Consider the following 19220-nt stretch of genomic DNA (forward strand, 5'->3'; position numbering starts at 1 on the left):
CTAATAAATGTAAGGCAATCCTTCTTGTATTTATTATTTAAGAAACGTCTCAAGAAAATCATAAATAATTAAGGCATATATTGCTACATGTTTGTAGGGGCTTGTGCATGGGTGTGTGCATGTGTGTGTGCATGGGGATGTGTGAGCATGTGTGCTGTGTGTGCATGCGGGTGTGTGTACTTCCTAACTCCTGTAAACACATTTATGAGGAAGAGATTTTAAAAAGTGATGTAGGACAAAGACCTGTGTAGCATGCCCTTGCCACTCAATAACCATTCCTCCATTTTTTTGGAGAAGAGGCTCTTGATTTTGATGAGTTATCAACAGTCTTGTGCTTCAAAGTAGTCCACTTCAAAGAGAGGACTCAGACTGGGAAGTTTCTTACTGCCTTTGCCAGCAACTGGCTGACTGATAGCCCTATGGAACTCTCGGTCAACAAGATGTGAGGGTAAATCCAGATGGAAAGAGCTTTTGAGAAACATTTCACTGCTCTCAGAAAGGTACATAAGATCAAGTGCTCTCTCCAGAGCCTTGAATTTCTTCTTCATAATGATGATGTGGTACCTGGAATTGTTGATGGCATTTTGTCACTGGAAACAGGAGCTAAAAGCTATGGATGCAGAGCAGAAATACAGAAAGAACCTGGGGGACTTGACCGCTTAATGAAGCTGCTGAATTAACCAACACAACTAATTTTTTTATGTGAGACAGCAAATTTCTTTTCCATTTAAAACCTTCTGACCTGAGTATTCACTTCGTCAAGGCTGAATGCACCATAATTGGGAAAGATTAAATAAGCATGAGTATTTTCTAGTTTGTATTTTGTTTTGTTTCATTTCAATATTACAAAACACATGTTTAACATTTCTTCTCTCCTGAGAAAACTACGGAAAATAGTTTGTATATATTTTACTCCTTTTTGATGTAAGAGAATGAGAGGTTAAACACACCAAAGAGGGGAACAAAGGCAGGTCCAATTGACTTAAAAGGAGCAAACCACACAAACTGCACATTGAGGTGCCTCTCCAAATGCATCCTTCTATTCATCCCAGCCCTTAAAGTTTCATCAAGGGCTGCCAGATGATTTGCCTTTGACTTATTCTTGGAGCTTCTGTAAGTGAATATTGGACAAATATACGTGTCAACCACTATCATTCAAGGTCTTATTGGACTCAAACTGCACGAGATGCCAACCTCTGGCACTCTTGAAATCCACAAGGCTCACTGGAGAGTCATCGTCCTTGAACAAACCAGAAGGTTCCTCAATTCACTTTCAAACTAAACAAACTGAATCTTTAATCATAGGGCAATTATCAGCACACTGTTCTTTTGCAATTGTTGCCTCCATCCATGAAAGCATTTCTTATACTGCGACTTCTAAAAATAAATTCTAAAGTCTCCCCCAAAGAAACTTATAACTTATGTTTACATTTTATCATATGCATTTATTTATCTCTACTTTAGAAATGCTAAAATATCTATGTTGGTTATTTAGGGAAAAGGTGTTTTCTCCCTAGGATGAAACAATTTTCCTCATAGACCTTTTTTTTTTTTTGAAAAATCAGTTTTGAAAATTATTCTGAACGTTAAAATTTTGCTTTGCAAATTACAATTCTATTAAAATGTAGCATAATATATATGACTCAAATCTTGGAAAATTAACATTATGAAATTAAACTGATGTTTTGAAACTGTTTCCTCTTAAAAAAAAAATCTCCTAGAATGAATCAATACTTTTTATTCTATTTGTGTTAAGTCAGCTTTCTGTGTGTCACAAAATACCCAAGAAAATCAGCTTAATAAAGGAAAAAGTTTATTTTAGCTCACAGTTTCAGAGGTTTCAGTCTATGGTCATTTGGCCCTACAGTTCTGAGCATGTGGTGAGGCGGAACATCATGATAGGAACATGTGTGGGAGCAAAGTCACTCACCTTATGGAAGCCAGGGATCAGAGAGAGAGACAGAGAGGGGGCAGGGGGAAGGGACCAGGATCCCACAATTCTCTTCAAGGGCATGCTCCCAATGACCTAACTTCCTTCCACTAGGCCCCACCTCCTAAATGTTTCACCACTCCCAACACTGCAGCAGGCTGGTATCCAAAGCCTTTAGTATGTGGGCCTTTGTGGGGGAATATTTAAAATCGAAACTATAACACTGTTCTGAAGAGGAAAGAACAATGAAGAAATGGTTCATTTGTAACAGTAAGGTTTTACTAGACACCAGGAGGAGTTTTCTAAAGAAAGATGCATTCTTTAACATTGAAAAAATTATAATTGCATATATTTATGGGGCATAGTCTTACATTTATTGCAGAATTATTTGCAGTAGCCAAGTTAAGGAATCAATCTACATGTGCATCAACCAATGAATGTATAAATAAAATAGTCATGCTCCTCTTTTTTCTTTGTCAAAATTTCAACACAGTCTGTTACTTTTACCAGACTGAACTTCACAATAATTTTAAGTAAGACTCATAAAATGTATTTTCTAGAAAGCTTTTATAACTTTATATACATATTTAATTTTTTTATACATTCAGGTTTTGCTTTATCCTTTACCATATTCTAGAAAAGTCAGGTAATTTAGCTTAGGATAAATCTACTCTCCTTGTTTCCTTGATAAACAAAAACACATTCCATTAAACAAATCCATAAAATAAATCTTTCTCTATAAACACATGTCTTATTGGTTCTGCTTCTCTGGAGACTTTAATGCATACAAATAGCTTGTCTGCCTATTATTCAAATTCATGGCAAAAAAAATAAATAGTTTTTTTAAGCATGTACTTCTAAGTAAGGCTGTGGTGGGCATATTTTCCTCATATATTTGTGATTTTCTTATATTTCAGACATCATGGTAAGGTCCTATGATATTATCTCACTGGAGCTTAAGGTTCTACATAATGGACCAACGAAAAGAAGACCTACCCTCTGAGCTATGAATTAAATAAAAATCATCTTCAGACCTCAAGATGAGAGACAAGGGACAACCTCAAGGTCCCCAAGGTACTTGGAGGCCATGGATTCAGGTTTTCTCCCTACAATTAAACTGCCCAGTCATGCCCCCACACATGGACTAGCCAGTCTGCTGAGAAATCATGGCATTCCTCATCCTTCTGCCACCAGCAATTCTAAGCAGAATGATGGTGTCATAAAAGCAGGATAAGCACAAGTGCAGGAGTTGAAATGAAAAGTAGTAAAAGTGGCTTGAAGAGCACATTAAGTGAAAAACAAATATATAGCACAGGCTGGAAACAGTAAAAAAGTTCCTACCTTTTCTCAAGACTATGAAAAACAACACTGTTGCCAATCATACAAGTCCTGGTAAACATTATATCCATTTTCTCAATGATTCCTATGTGGCGGAGTATAGAATTGTAACACTGGGAGGCCCCTCTGGTGTGTCAGTGCTTTCTTTAGTAAGTTAATGTGTAATGATAAGCCAGTTGCAATTAAGAGGGAGCCTATATATATATATATATATATATATATATATATATATATATATATCAAAACTACACTGAAATTTCACACCTCACTTCAGATAGAAATGGCAATCATCAAGAATAAAAATAATAATAACTGCTACCGAGGATGGGGAAAAGAGGAACTCACACACTGTTAGTATATGTAGATTAGTACATCCACTATGGAAACCAGTATGAAGTTTCTTCCAAAGACTAGGAATGGAACTACCATATGACCCAGTATACCACAACTCAGTGCTTATCTAAAAGAATTAAAGTCAGCATACTATTGCAATACATGCATACCCATGTTTACAGCAGTACAATTTACAACACCCAAGTTCTATAACCAGCCTTGGTGTCCCTGAACAGATGAATAAATAAAACATGGTAGGTGTACACAGTGGAGTGTTATCCAGCCATTAAAAAGAATGAAAGTGTGTCATTTTCAGAAAAATGAAGAGCATCATACTATACAAAATAAGCCAGATTCAGAAACTCGAGGGTCATGATTTCTCTCATATGTGGAAACTAGAGAGAAACAAAAGGGGAAAGAGCATGGGGGATGTAGATCTCATGAAAAGATATCCCTTCTATTCTAAAGGAAGGGGGTCTGGGGAAGGAGGAGGAAAGAGTAAAAGGAGGTAGTAGGAGACGAATTGATCAAATTATGTTATATGCATGCATGAATATGGCAAAATGAAACCTCCTATTCTTTATAATTATTATACACCAATAAAAATGTTTTAAAGAAATTAAATCTACATGACATGACATCTGTTCTCTATTTGGAAATACCTGGGCAGGAGGATGATTGGACAGTGATGCCAAACACCTTTGTTGCCCATGAAGATTTAAGTCAGTGATGACTATGAACTTCCTAGTCAGGGGCATGAGGGATGCAGGATGGAGGCAAGCTGTTGCTGCTGGATTTATACATCTTAGGGAAGTATGATCAATGAACTTCCCAGGAAGAAATTCATCCTGAAAAACAAAATAAGAAATCAAGATATGCTCTGGGCACTGGACAAGAGGGGCAATTTTAAAAAGATGCATTTCCTATCCCTCAGTTCCACTTTAACGCTTTGCTTCCATAAAGTAATAGGTTTCCAAGGAAGAGAAAGAGGGGTTGGGAATAGTAAAGTTGGTTTCTACAGAAAATCTCAGAGGCACAGGAAACATAAAGCAGCAGTACTGTGAAACCAAGATGATGGTGGAGAGCACCAAAGTGGGTGGGAGGAGATTCTTTCCAGGTAGCCAAATAAATAAGGCAGCCACAGCCCCAGCCCCAGCATCCGCAAGCGCCTTTGACAGCCACAAAAGAGCAGGAGAAAAGGTGATCACAGTGGGGCTACCGTCCTTAGAAGCAGCAGAGACCACATCAAACAGAACAGGCAGCCCAGCAGCTTTGCAGATGGCCTGAAGTGGTTCCCTTGGCAAGGACATATACCATCTCCTAGACTTAGAGCTGACCTCTTGAGTTCTTTCTCTCTCCCCAGCCACCTAAGTTCCTTAAAAGAGTGATCTTTAGCAAAGCTAATGTTGAAAAATTCTTTGATCCTTAATCACTACAAATCTTAACACTCAAAACAATATGTTTCTGGTTTTAATCAGCAAAAGAACGACAGGGCACAGTGGCACACAGGTCTATAATCCTAGCAACTCAGGAGACTGAAGCAGGAGGATGCAAGTTTGAGGCTGTGCTTGCAATTTAGTGAGACCCTGTCTCAAAATAAAAAATAAAAAGGACTGGGGATGTAGCTTGGTGGTAAAGCATCCCTGGGTTCAATCCTCAGTACCCCCCCACCAAAAAAAAAAGTAAAAATATTATGCTTCTGGCATTTAGGGATTTAATGCATTTAATCTAAATTTTTCACAAGCAACTCTGAAATTTATTGCAATGCAGTAATTTATAAAGTTTTTAGACACAAATATGAATCATAGATGTCATGCAGAAGTAATGGAAGCTAGCAGGCCACCTGGCCTCTACATTTCAACATAGCTTTCCTGGAACTCCCAAGTCTATTTAAGAAGGTGCTGCACTGGCCCTTCCTTGTTAAAATCATAGTTCTTTCACAAAAGTGATAGTGACAGTGAATGAAATGTCAAATTTTTCGTGTATTTATATAGTGACTACCCTGAGATATAGAAATAAATGTTAATCAAGGATAAATCTATCCACCTAATTTCCAACTCAAACCAGACAAGTAATCTTGACATTACATCTGGCAATGATTATGTTAAGCCTCCCTCTACACCACTCGTTGCTGATGTTCCTTTGTTCTTTGTGGCCCCTGAGCATTTGCCCTTCTTTCTTCCTCCTTTACCCTCAGGAGATGAACTTCCAATTCATCTTTGGTTTTTGTTGAAGAAAATGCATAGAGGGGTAGTAAAGCACTTTTTTCCCACAGGCCACTTTCAGCAAAGCCCTGGGGATTGTCATGCCATTATCTCATTTTTGTAATATATATATTCTAGAGTAAAAAATAACCATAATGATAGTTGATTTCTTTCTTTCTTTCTTTTTTTTTTTTTGGTTTGTGGGATACCATTGTGAATGAGCACCCAATATGTGCATAGAAGGATGCGAAGAGTTAGAAGGATGAGAAAGCAGGAATTAACGACAGTCTGTTGTAATAGCACAGTATGCAGGTAGAACAAAGGAAAACAAGCATCCTGGAAAAAGAGACAAGGACACCAGATAAAATTCTTCATATTCTTCAACACTTTTCCACTCCTGAAGTGCCCCTCTGAAAATCAATGTCTGCCTTGGAGTATAATTTTTTTTTCTCTCTTTTTCTTGTTTCTATTGGGAGATATTTTTTTTTTACCATATGATTTAATTTTATTTTTTTTAGTAATACATGACAGCAGAATGTATTTTGACATATAATACATACATGGAATATACATACATCAATCATATTGTCTATTCTATTCTGTTGCCCTTCCTATCCCCCCTACTCCTTCCCTCCTCTCCCATCCTTTCTCTCTATCCAATCTAATGTGACACACTTTTTTTTTCTTTTTCTCATCACAACATCATATATGTATTCTATATAACAATGAGGTTCTCCTTCCATCTTCCGTGCAACTCCCCTTCTCCCTCTTTTTCCTCTCTATTATTATTCTCGGAAGATATTTTCTTAATATGATGGACTGTTGTTGAAAAGTTCCCAAGTAAGTTTTTGAAAGTGATTTGAAATCTCAGATGATAGTATCTTGGCTCAGAAAAGACAAAACCATGATGGCTAACCATTTAAGACCCCCTTTTTATACATAAGCCAAATATTCTAAGCATGAAGAAGGTTGGTAAACAGTGTTAAACTAGGAATTGAAATATGAATGGAATTATTAATACCCAAGTACAGAACTTAATCTTCTGACAAAAAAAAAAATCACTGATGCTGAGGAGGAAAAAAAAGAGAGAATCTGTCTGCACAAAAGGCATGTGTGTGTGTGTTTGTGTGTGCATGTGCACATGTGTGTACATTCATGTATTCACACACATAAGTATGCACACACAATATCTGAATATGACATAAAGTCAGTATACCATTCAGCATGCCCTACTATTTGATTAGTAGAAAGCTTCTTTTTATCATCTGGATGAGACTTTACAGACCTGGAGTTCTATAGCAAGTTCAAATGAAGATATTCCATCTTTATCAAAATATGTGTATTGGGCTTTTTGTTATCTATTAAATGATAGGTATTTCTCTTATTAGAGCCTTTTAAAAGTGGACTCAGTTAGGACAGATAATACTTATGAAAAATATATTTAAGACCACATTAAGAAGAGGCAGAAAAAATACAAAATGAGCCTGGAGAATTTTGTAGTTCCAGAAATAAGGAGGCATGTCCAAGGTCACAGCAGTTGACCTAAAAAAGCTCCCAATGACCAAAGCAGGTACCACCTAAGGAACAAAATAAATAACAAATAACTTGATTAAATCCACAGTATAAAATAAATATCCAAAAGTTCTACTGATATAAGTAAAAGGACTGAGCAAATAAATATTGAGAAGAGATAAATCTTCCTAAAAGAAGAATTCCAAATAATAAATACAGTTACTTCCAGTCCAGGAGTTGTTGAATATGGGAGCTTTAGACTTAACTTCCAACACTTATAGAGTATGGAAAGGGAAAATTCTTCACGGTGCAAGTACCTGCCAAACACTAATTTAACCAAGTGACTGAGACCCATATCCATCAGTGATGTCACGTGGCTAGTGCATACAACCTGATATGATGAAATGAGAAGGGCATTTTATCTCTGTAGTATTCTTTCCCAAAACCTCATAATCCCAGTCTCATCATTTACAAAAAAAAAAAAAATCAGACCAGCCCAAAGTGAGGAACATTCCTCACCAACCCAAAGTGAGGAACACTTTGTTAGTATGCTTTCACATTGTAAAGGTCAAGAAAAATGAGGAAAGCCTGTGGAATTGTCACAGCCCAGACATGACTAAGCACACATGACAACCAAATGCAATGTGGCACCCTGGATGGGATCCTAGAACAGAAAAAGGGCATTCACTTTAAAAAGTAGTAAAATTCGAATAAAGACTGGAGTTGAGATGTCAGCATTGGGGAAAACTAAAACTGGGTGAGGGGTATACATAAAATGTTTGTACTGTCCTTATGAATCTTACCTGTTAATCTAAAGTTATTACAAAATCAAAAATTTATTTTTTTAAAAAAGGTAGAAATCTTATAGGACATATTTTAAACAACGTGTGCACATATCAGGAATTAAAGCAAGAAGATTTTAGGAAATGAAAAAAAGTTTGAAAACAGTAGAGTCAGGAAATCACAGGAATAGATTCTTGGTGATAAAGAGTGGCAGGTTTTTATGGAAATTTTGGCAGTTTTGACACATTCCCCAGCCTCTGATCAAGAATATTGAGCCAGAGCATGCAGGAGCTAAAACAATGAACCAGCAGATTTAGACCGGGCAACAAGTCAAACTGCTCATGGAAAATAAAAAAAGTTAAAGTTCTCTCTTTACTAATTAAAACTGAGATATATAGAAAAGAAAATACACCCCCCAAAAGTCCACCTATAAACAATGACATTAGATAAATTACTAAGGTGACTTTGTTTCCCAAGTCTTAAAAAAGATTAATGGAGTCTCAATCTGCAATGACTTGGAATGTAGCCTTGTCTATTATCTTCCTCATCTGACATTTAATCAGGACCTTGTGAATACCTCTTCAATAGTTCCTCTTGGAGCATCTGGTATTTCTTTCCACTGAATTCTTGTTGTTTTGAACATCTGTAGCATTTATCTGGCAACTATCATAATAAGCTATCATGCTCTTCCACTCACGTATAAGCCCAGCCTCACTAAGCATGTATTCATTCATCCACTCACTCACTCTTTCAATATGTAAGTTAATCGATAGTATGTATCTACCAGGCAGCATTCAGAGTTCATTGTTATTGACACTGTCCTCAAACTTTCCAAAGAGGGAAGAAGATAGACAAGCAGGCAATTAATATAATAGTACATCAAGTGTTATAGTAAATGCCTGCCCATGTGTTATATATAGGTCCACATGAGAAAGATGGATACTCAACCAGGCTTTAGGCTTAGAGGTAATAAAATGTAACTTGAGTCTGGAAGGGCAAATCACCAGTAACCTGAGGTCGAAGATCCAATCATACACACTTGAATCTCCCGAGCCCGAAGCTCAGTTCCTTCTAGAGAACAGGTATTGGCATGCTAATGTTAATTATTATCATAATAAAATTGATAATGTGGATAAAGACAATAACAATGGCTTGAGTCCAAGATACAAAGATGAACAGGGCAAAATTCCAACTCTCAAGGAGTTTTTAAAATTTTCCCTGTTCATTCTTGTAGCCATCATTCCAATAGCAATTTCTGGCACATTCTCTATCACTCAATAAATGCTTGCTGAATGGATGAGCTTGTTCAGATTCCCCACACTCAATCCAGCACCAAGTACTATGAATTCTTATTTCACAATACATCTTGCTTCTGTACCTCTTGGTTTTTTTCTGCTTTCCCCAGCTTCTTGTCACTTCCTTGGCAATTCCTATATAGACCACTAAAAAGATTTTACACTGGTATCCCCAATTCCAGGCTCTTACTCCTCAACACTGCATGACACCACTGTATTTTCGGAAACCTGGACTTTTCAAATAAAGAACCTATTCAATTATCTTCCCTTTGCTTACAAAATAAAGCCCAACATTTTTCAAAGTTCTCATGCCCATTGATGCCCCTCAGTGGGTGTTTTTACAAACTCTGTCCTCCAGTCATAACTAAACTCTTTGGTCTTCTCAACAGGCTTTTTTCTGCCCAATTTCTGATCAAAGTCTTGGTTCAGACCTGTCTTACAACCAGCCTCGCTTCCTCCTGGCTCACTGAACCTACATAGAGAGTATTCTTCAGCCCAGCACTAGCTTCATCAGTACAAGGGTGCAGCCTTCCTTGACTACCTTCTTTGGAAAAGGAGTGATTGTAGGTCTCTGAACCAAGACCTTCACAGTTCACTAAGCACATTGAGGGAGCTCAAAAAGGATTAAAGAGTGAGTACTCTAGTAGAGAAGACAAAAAAAATCAACAATTAGAATACAGTGCAGTAAACCAGAATGGTGGCACAAGCGTGTAATCCCAGAGGCTTGGGAGGCTGAGGCAGGAAGATTATGAGTTCAAAGCCAGCCTCATAATCTTGCAAAAGCAATCCTGTCTCTGAATAAAATACAAAATAGGACTGGAGATGTGGCTCAGTGGTCAAGTGCCCCTGAGTTCAATTCCCAGTACCCACGCCCCCCTACCCACCAAAAAAAAAAAAAAAGAATACTGTGCAATATGCACAATGGAATGCCATGGTAGGGGTGCCCAAAGCAGATAGTGAGGTGAGGAGAGGAACAACCTAGGACACCATATGAGGGACATGACACAAGGAGTCCCACATGAAGACAACGATGATGGAGGACATGATGACCCAAGGCTGGGGATTCAGACAGTAGGACAGGAGAAGCATACAGTCTAAGAAGGCACAGCCAGAGATGAGCAGTAAGAAAGGTCAAGGGCACCATGTTTTATTTACTTTTTGTAAACCCTCACTGACATATGATATATATAAAATAGAGAAAATATTACTGATTCCTGGGAAGCTTCCCTCATGTCCTTTTATTATTTTTATTGATTTAACTATGTTGAGATGGGAAGGATTAAACCCATGGCCACAAGCAAGCTAGGCAAGTGCTTGACCTCTAAGCTACATTCTCAGACCCTCAAACCCATTTTACACTCAAAAGTATCATTAATTCTATCTCTACAATTGAGCTTTGCCTGGTTTTTTTGCACATAAATGGATCACACTTTGTCTTCTTTCACTCATTAGTATGTCAGAAAAAGTCATCCACATTGGTGCATACATATGCAATAGATACATTACATAATTTCTTTTCACTGCTTAATTAATGTATTACATTATAGGAATAAATAACAATGTAATGTCCCTCCAGTTATGGTTGGATATTAGAGATGCATTCTATTAGGGGTTAATCAAATAATGCTTCAATAAACATCTGTGTATATCTTTGGTATAGGTGAGAATGCATTTGTTTGATGTGTGTGTGTGTGTATATATATATATATGTATATGTATATATATATATACACACATAAATAGATGATTTAAATTGTTGGGTCATAAGATATATATGTATTCAATTTAGCAGATACTATCAACAGTTTTCTGTAATGGCTCTATATTACAGTCCAACCAAAAGTTATGAGAACTACAAATGCTCCTTATATTCATAACCACCTAGTTACTGTCAATCATTTTCATTTTAGATATTAGTTAGTTATATAGTACATGCTTTTAACTTCATACTCTTTTGATGACTGATGACAGATAGCCCCTTTTGTGAAGCTCTGTTTAAGTGCCTTGCTTACATTTCTGTTCAGCTCTTTATGTTCCTTATTGATTTGTAGATATTCCTTATATATAATGGATAAAAAGCCTCTGTCAGAAGGTATATTGAAAATATATCCTTCTACTTTGTGACTTGCCTTTCACCTTCTAAATGTTATCTTTTAAAGACAAAAGTGCTTAGTTTTAATGTAGTACATATATCAATCCTAATAACTGGAATTATTGATACTATTTAACTTCTTCCCTAGTCCCAGGTGATGAATTTTTTTTTTACTTAATTAAATTTTGTAGGAGCCTCTTTGTTTCCCTTCATAATTTAGGTCTACAACTCACATAAAACCGAATTTTGCAGATGGTGCAAAAGATAAATTAAGATCAATTTTGTAATAAAGATGCACAAATGATCCAGCACATTTTTAAAAAAAAGACTCTTTCTCTATCAGTTTTGTCATAAATTATGTACCTATACACATACAGATCTGTTTCTGCACTCTTTACCTATTAATTGATCTGTTTACCCTCTACTTCTTCAACTAATATAGACTTATAATAAGTTTTGACAACTGTAAGCAGTCTTCTTTGTTCTTCTTAAAGATTATCTTGCCTGTTCTTGGCCCTTTGTTTTCCACAGAAATTTTAGAACTATTTTTCATCATATAAACTTGTTTGAGATTTTAACTGGAATGGCATTTATTCTATAGAAAATCTGATAGAGAATTAAGAAGAGATCATACCAGTTTTTGTTAGATTTATCCCTAGTATTTGTTATTTCATACTAATATAACTGGTAATGGTATTTAGTTTTATTTTGGAATTTTTTTTCTAACTTAATTTTATATACGGACCTTGTACCAATGGGCCTGACAAATACAGTAACATTATAAATTAATTAAGTAGATCTCTAGTTTATTTTGGATTTTCAAATGTATTCAATCACCCCATGTGTCAATAATGACAATTTTATTACTTCTTTTTCAATACTTACATTTTTCATTTTTTCTTGCCCTGTTGTAATGTCTATGACTCCCTGTACAATGATGAATAGAAGTGATGATTCAGAAATCTCTGTCTCACTCACAATTTATGCAGATAATTTTTCAACATTTCACCATTAGCCGGTGTTGGGAAACTATCAGAACACTAAGGGTTACCTTGATTTCTAACTTGCTTATTTTATCATGACTAGGTACACTATTTCATCAAATAATCAGATGCTTTTTCTTCATCTATCTATAGATGGCATCAATATGGGTTTACTCTTTTAGTCTATTAACATGATAAATTACACTAATGGATTTTCAAATGTGTATATCAACTTCACATTACTGGAATGAATTCAACTTTGTCCTGATACATGATAATATTCATTATTTGCTTTTTAACTGTTTTTTTTCTCCTTATTTGAACATTAAGACCCTTTGAAGTAGTATTCTTTCACTGTTTTTTTTTTTTTTGGTATGATTGATAATGTTATACTCACATTATTACTGCACGTATAAAACTATAAACATCTTATCTTTGTTTAATCTCCAATGTCTGCAACACAGTTTATGTCAGATAAATTCTTATTGAATTAAAGTTCTCACAGTATCCTAACACAGTGTCTCTCCCATACAAGATACTCTCAACAAATATCTATCAACTGATGAACTAGCTAGTTGGTGCTTTTTTATGCCAATGAGTCTCATCTTCTCAGCTAAACCCCCCAAGTTACTGATGGATCAGACCTCACAATTTATTAGTTGGGGCGCAATAATAGTTCCCTTCAGAGAAACCTTATGTTTAGAAGGCTCACCATCTACTTGGGAGAATAAAAAACATATTTATTACCCAAAGCTCATGACACCAAGTTAAGTAGTTCAACTTGGACAACTTCATTAATCATCAATAGAATTTTTCATTGTAGATAAATTTGTTATATTCTTCGTTTAAATCCTTAAATGCTGAATTTGTGACTATTTTTTTTTTTTTGGTTAAAATGGTCTCTCCCCTCAACAACCATTGTTAGACATTTCAACTGTTCTTCACCATGTGCTGTACCTTAAGTTTTTTCACAGCATAATCTGTGCAGGTATGAACCTTATGCAATCCAGTAACTTTAATGTTCTTAATATATATAAATATGTAAATATATTTTAAGCGTCTTTTCTGGGGAAGATCTTGCCATAAACTCTACTGTCTATGTTATCTAACCATCAATTTAATATGAGAGCATATGGTAGTTATAGATGTGTAGAAGTTCAAAAGTTTCATCAGATCTCTTGATTTAAAGGTGAAACAAAAGCATTAAAAACTGCTACATAGGGCTGGGAATGTAACTCGGTGTAGACAACTTGGTTATCATGTATAAAGCCCTAGGTATCCCCAGCACCCCCATTCAAAAAAAAAAATTAAAAAAACAAAGATCACATAGATTTCTACCTCAGATAGATACATAAGTCTGTAAGCAGATATAAAACTTTTAAAGAAACTAGACAGAAGTTGGTATGGGAAGTTAAGAAAAAGAAATCTTCAAATCAAATCATCTTGAGCTTCTCAAATTAAATCTATTAAATATGGTAAGTCACTGGTTATAATTACATTAAAATAAATCAGTAAGCCACACCCAACAGGGTTCAAAGAAACCATAGTTTCTTCAAAACAACTGCAATGTCAACCCACAGTGAGAAGAAGGAGTCCATTAGTGGGAAAATACAAGTTAGCTGTAGTAGTGACAAGTACAATAAATGGACACAACACTGAGATCCATTAAAAGATACTCAGGAGACACCTAAACATTCATTTAACTGTTGAGTAAGAAAGGCACAGTACTGTGTCTGCCTAGAGTGAGTCTGTTCCATTGATCAAAATCACAGGAAATAATCCTAGTAATTGTTCTTAAGTGTTTGCCAGACTATTTGTTTATTTGTTTGACTTTTAATGGAGCATTTTTAAAGATTCATTCCCTGAGGTTGAACTTTATCTTTCCCTGCTTTGCTGATCTGCTCTGTGGGGTATAACACTTTCATGGATCTGCTCTGTGAGACACAAATGACATTATATAACATGAGCCAGGACCACTGAGACCAATTTTCCTCTAATCTATTTATTCTTTGCTCATCATGTGAATAATTTATTCCAGTAGGAAAGTGTGCACTTGGCATTTATTTACTATTCACTGATAGCATAAACTTTATTAAAGTAGGTGCAAATTCACACTTAGAAGAGACAATCTTCTGCAAGTGTAAGACATTTACTAAATCAAGATACTATGGTTCACTGCAAGTATGATCATTAAGGAGTCTTTCATTCTTTAACAATTCTCTCTCTGATCTTATCTTTCCATTTTAAATAAATTATCACCATCTTCTTGCAGATAAATGAAATATTGCTCAACTTAACTCCGCTAGCACAAGCCGGGAAAAAAACAGGTGTTGGGGACAGGGCGCAAAGATGGCCTCTGCTTGTAGGGGCATGCAGAGAGAGTGAGAATCAGAAGAGCCCACCTCAGAATGAGCAGGAAGGAGCAAGGGAATGGCATGCTGGCCAGAGTAAGACACACACTGGACTGGAAACCAGGCAAAGGGACAGTATAATAGTCCCAGGACAGTGAGCTGTACTGTCTGGACAAAGGATCCATATGCTTTGGGTACAGCACTATAGGCAAGCAGGCTGATCACAAATGTGAAGTCTGGGAACCCTCTGGGTAGAGTGGGAAGGTTCTACATTATACCTAAAGAAAAGAGCTAGGCAACACCTGAGAAGTAATTACACATATAAGTACCTCATGTTGATCATTTCAAATGAGCCCAACATTACACTAAGTGCTTCATGTGCTGTGGTACTCTTAATAAGAGCTAAACAGGGGTGTTCTCCTTCTTTATCTTCCCTCACTCCCTTTGAAATAGCCTTGACCATAAACTTTCTTTGTGCAATAAGCATGAGTCAAATGGATGTATCACTTCTGGATGGAGCCTGAGAGTCTTCATTTGATTTTACCAACTTCCCCTAAGCTGCCTTGGTAATCATGAAAATGAGCATCAGGAATGAGCTTGTTTTCAAGTGAACCTGCAAACTCTTCAAGGAGGAATGTGAATTTGCATCTTGGTGGCGGTGAGCTCTTTTCCTAAGGTCAAAAATTAATAAGAAATGGAGTCAGAGTCTAAACCCAGGTCTGCCTAACCAGAACCCTTACTTTCAACCACACTTTAGCAAAGGCCAATTGAATATACAGAAGAGAAAAAAAGGCATCACCCTCTCCATAAATAGCACCAGGAGACTTTTAACTGGCATAAAACCCCGAGTAAAGGAGCCTCTGCATCTCTCCCCGATTCTAGAAGATAAAAAAGGTAATGATAAAAAGGGCACAGAGCATAAAGCACACCAGCCTAATGCCATATGGGATAGTCAAATCCTATGAAATCACTGCCCTCAAAGTGACTTAGCCCAAAGAGGGCTGAGACTTGTGGAATTAGGGTATTACAGGGGTGGTCCTAGCCCCTTTTGCTTTGCTATACTGTAATTCTTCACTTCTGCATTGTATCTAAAGTAAAAATTTGAACCTATAAAGAATAAGACTTCCATTGCTTCCCAAGTCTAATGCCTTCTAAAGCTGTAGGCATTATGACAGAATAAGAAGCAGAATGTGCAACTAACAAGACAACATTAGGTATATGGCCAGTAATTTTACCAGAGTTCAAAGTCCAGAATTCATGACACAGAACACAACTTGCTTATACCTTTTTCAAATCATGATTTAGCAATGGAAAAATTGTCTACACATACTTCTTTCTTAATAAGTAGGTATTTATCTTAAGTACTGACCAATCAATGACAGGAATCAAATTTAAAGATGCATTGAAAGTATTCTAATCCTCAACCAATTCATGTCATTTTCCTCTTGCCCAACCTGGGGATTCATCCAGTAGCCTTTAAACCAGAAAGAGACAGAGAAATTATTCTCACTTTTAGCAAAGTGGGTGGAAATGTATTCTGTAGCTGTCACTTTCCATCGTGGTATTGACTTTCAGATTAAGCCATGCCTCTGAAGTCTGGACAGAATCCACACACTGCCACTTCTCATCTCAGGGAATCCCGTTATTGTGATGACTGAATACGTATGTCATTTGAAGTCATAATTTATTTATCCCCTTAATACTTAGATTGGCTTTTAAAGTACCAGCAAAATAACTGAGAGGCTGTTTTCAGGCATATGATCTCCATTATAATTATTAATTCATTTTTAACATAATAAAAATGGTGGTCATCCATTTGATTAGACAATAAGAAAGGTGTTTTCTAAACCACCACACGTTGCCTTTTAATTTCTATGACACATTCATCCTAATTCCTGCAATATTTAAATGAGAAAGCACCACACAGGTTCAGAACATTGCCTACGATAAAGTTAACATTCTCATGCTTTGTGTGGCAACCATATACCAGGCTACCTTTGTTATGGGTTTTAAAACTCAAATTGGTCTTGATGTTTCAGGTAACATTGGTCTACCTGAAACACCACAGACTATGAAACCCAACATATATAATAAATACTGAATGCTTGAATTCAAGTAAAATTTATATCTTTGTATGACTTTAATTTTTATAGCACTTTCATTAATATTAATTCATTAAAAATGTGGATATCTCAAAGAGGTGGAAGAATATAACAAAACTCATCTGAAGCAAATCCCCAATTGAAAGTGGGTTTGAATACACATCTCTCGTGAAACATAGTTGAGAAAGCAGAACAAATACTATTCTTATTTTAATAACAAATGAGGTGATTGATTTTTTTTTTTTTAATGAATGCAATGCTCTCTTTTGGAGTATCTGAGTGAAGAAATAAGCACAGATGCACACATGCTTTCCAACAACCAGCTCTTCATTTGCTTGATCTCTAATCCTCAGGAGAGGACCCAGCATCCTGTGCAAAAAGGTGAGGCTGCTGTGGCCCACATGGTAGGTATAATACTTTCAATTAAAATCTGGACATGAGAAAGCATTTAAGTATAATGCATGCAACATCTGTGACTCAAGAAGACACAGTTATAGACGGTTGCACTATTGATTTTCAGTAAGAGAATAAAGGAAACAGATCAGCTCAAAGCACGAGCTGCAAATGAACACACATTCAGGGTAAAAACTAAAATGAAGACTTGTTCTGTCACCATTCTAGGGCTGGATCATTTTTTCTTGGCACTAAATCAACAGTATCAAGAACTAAATTACATAAAGATGCTATTAGCCCCCTTTAAACTCACATCACCAGTCCCTTCGTTAATTCCAGAGTGTACGTTTTTAAATTAATACTGCTGTTGCTTTTCAAACAACTTGGCATCATAGAATCTCCAACAGTGACTTCCATGGTCTTATGGATCTCAGGCATCTTTCTGGCATCAATAAATGACTCTACACACAAGATAAAGCTATTCAGGTTTTAGAATTAGTCATTCCGCGGATTTAATCAGGCCCTCAGGAAAAAAAAAAAAAAAAAAGGAACAGACCCTCCTTGCAAATTGTAATAGAGAAAAACCTTTTTGAAGGCTTCCTCCTGGGAAGCCCTGGGTGCTGCAAAGTCCACAAAAAGCCCTGGGGTGGGGGTGGGGCAAATGGGATTCAGGTTGGTGCAGCTGGAAAGATGTGTGAGTTACAAGAGTTTTGGATCTTATCTTTTTTATCATCATTGGCGTCATGACCCAAATACAAGGAAACCTCCACATTCCATTAACAGACTCAATTTGGATTCTGTTGTTCCAAGGGAAGAAAAGAGCAATTCTCCTTACCTAGTTGTGCTACACTCTAGAGATAATTCTTAGTTTCCTTTTAATATTTGGCTTAAAAAGATGCTGGCGGGCCAGATTTGCAAAACCCCATGGATTCACAAAACACCTTTTTAGAAGGACTTTTTCCTTTCAGAATGGCCAGCCACAGGGGCTCAACCCTGGAACCAATAATACTGCGCGCCGAAGCTTGCACTCAAAATGAGTGGAGATCTTAACTTGCAAGCTCGCAGGCTCCCACCCTGCAGAGTAGCAGGTTTCGGGGTGGCAGGGAAGTCCGCTTTCTTTCTTTCATCTCTTTCCTTGCAACGCGCAAATCTCTCCCTAATTGGGCTTAAGTAGAGAAGATCGCCAGCTGCTCATCACACTGCAGAAAACTCTAATGGCTTGTGTGCAGGCTCAACCTGGGTCTCCAGTAACAACTTTACAGTTTCATCAATTTTAGTTTCTGGACAGAGTGAAATAGCCCAAAAGGCTCAGGCAAACGCCCTCTAAACCCTCTACCGTACAACGCCGAGTTCCTCGTAGCCACGCTTATGGCACTTTCTACTTTATACTCACCTCGTACAGATACCCCCGCCCCCCAAAACAGAGTGCATATGAACCCTACAGCGAGAAGCTGGTGAGAAGGTCTGGGTTTGCAGGGGCCAAGCGTTGCCTGAAAGGGAATCCCCACTCCCTTCCCCCTCAGTCCCGTCATTAAGGCGAGAAACTGAAGGAGAAAAATCCCCGGGGTCGGACCGAGGAATCGGACGCCCTTGTCCCCGCGCCTGACTCCCAAACCCTGAGCGCGCACTGGCCACCACCTCAGGAGGGGTGGGTGCTGCAAGTGCGAAGCGGAGGCCCCCGGGAGCGAGCCGTCCTTACATGCTCGAGTTTGTCTTTCCTCCGGAGCCAGACGCTGGCGCTGTAGTCCTGCTGCTTGACGCTGCTGTAGAAGTTCGCGCCCACTCGGGTCAGGCTGGGCGAGGGCTCCTTGGGGCGGCTTTTGAGCCTCATCTGCTCGAAGCCCTAGGTGCTGCCGGATCTCCGATCTGACAGACCGGCGGCCAGCCAGCGCGCAGCGGACTCG

The 19220-nt window shown here is 37.4% G+C and overlaps 1 protein-coding gene across 2 annotated transcripts in view; it reads right to left on the bottom strand.

The window, feature by feature from the left end:
• The window catches only part of Pld5 (phospholipase D family member 5), a 407561-nt gene extending 388379 nt beyond the window's left edge, over positions 1-19182 (bottom strand). The window contains exon 1 of one of the 2 annotated variants that reach the window (XM_015483542.2): positions 19016-19182. In XM_015483542.2, the coding sequence (XP_015339028.1) occupies positions 19016-19147 (132 nt within the window). In that variant the 5' untranslated portion in view covers positions 19148-19182. The remainder of the gene's footprint in view (positions 1-19015) is intronic. The other variant, XM_015483543.2, reaches the window with a different exon arrangement.
• Positions 19183-19220: the final 38 nt, after the last annotated feature.

This window comes from Marmota marmota, unplaced genomic scaffold (genome assembly GCF_001458135.2).
Source record: "Marmota marmota marmota unplaced genomic scaffold, marMar, whole genome shotgun sequence".
Lineage (NCBI taxonomy): Eukaryota > Metazoa > Chordata > Mammalia > Rodentia > Sciuridae > Marmota > Marmota marmota.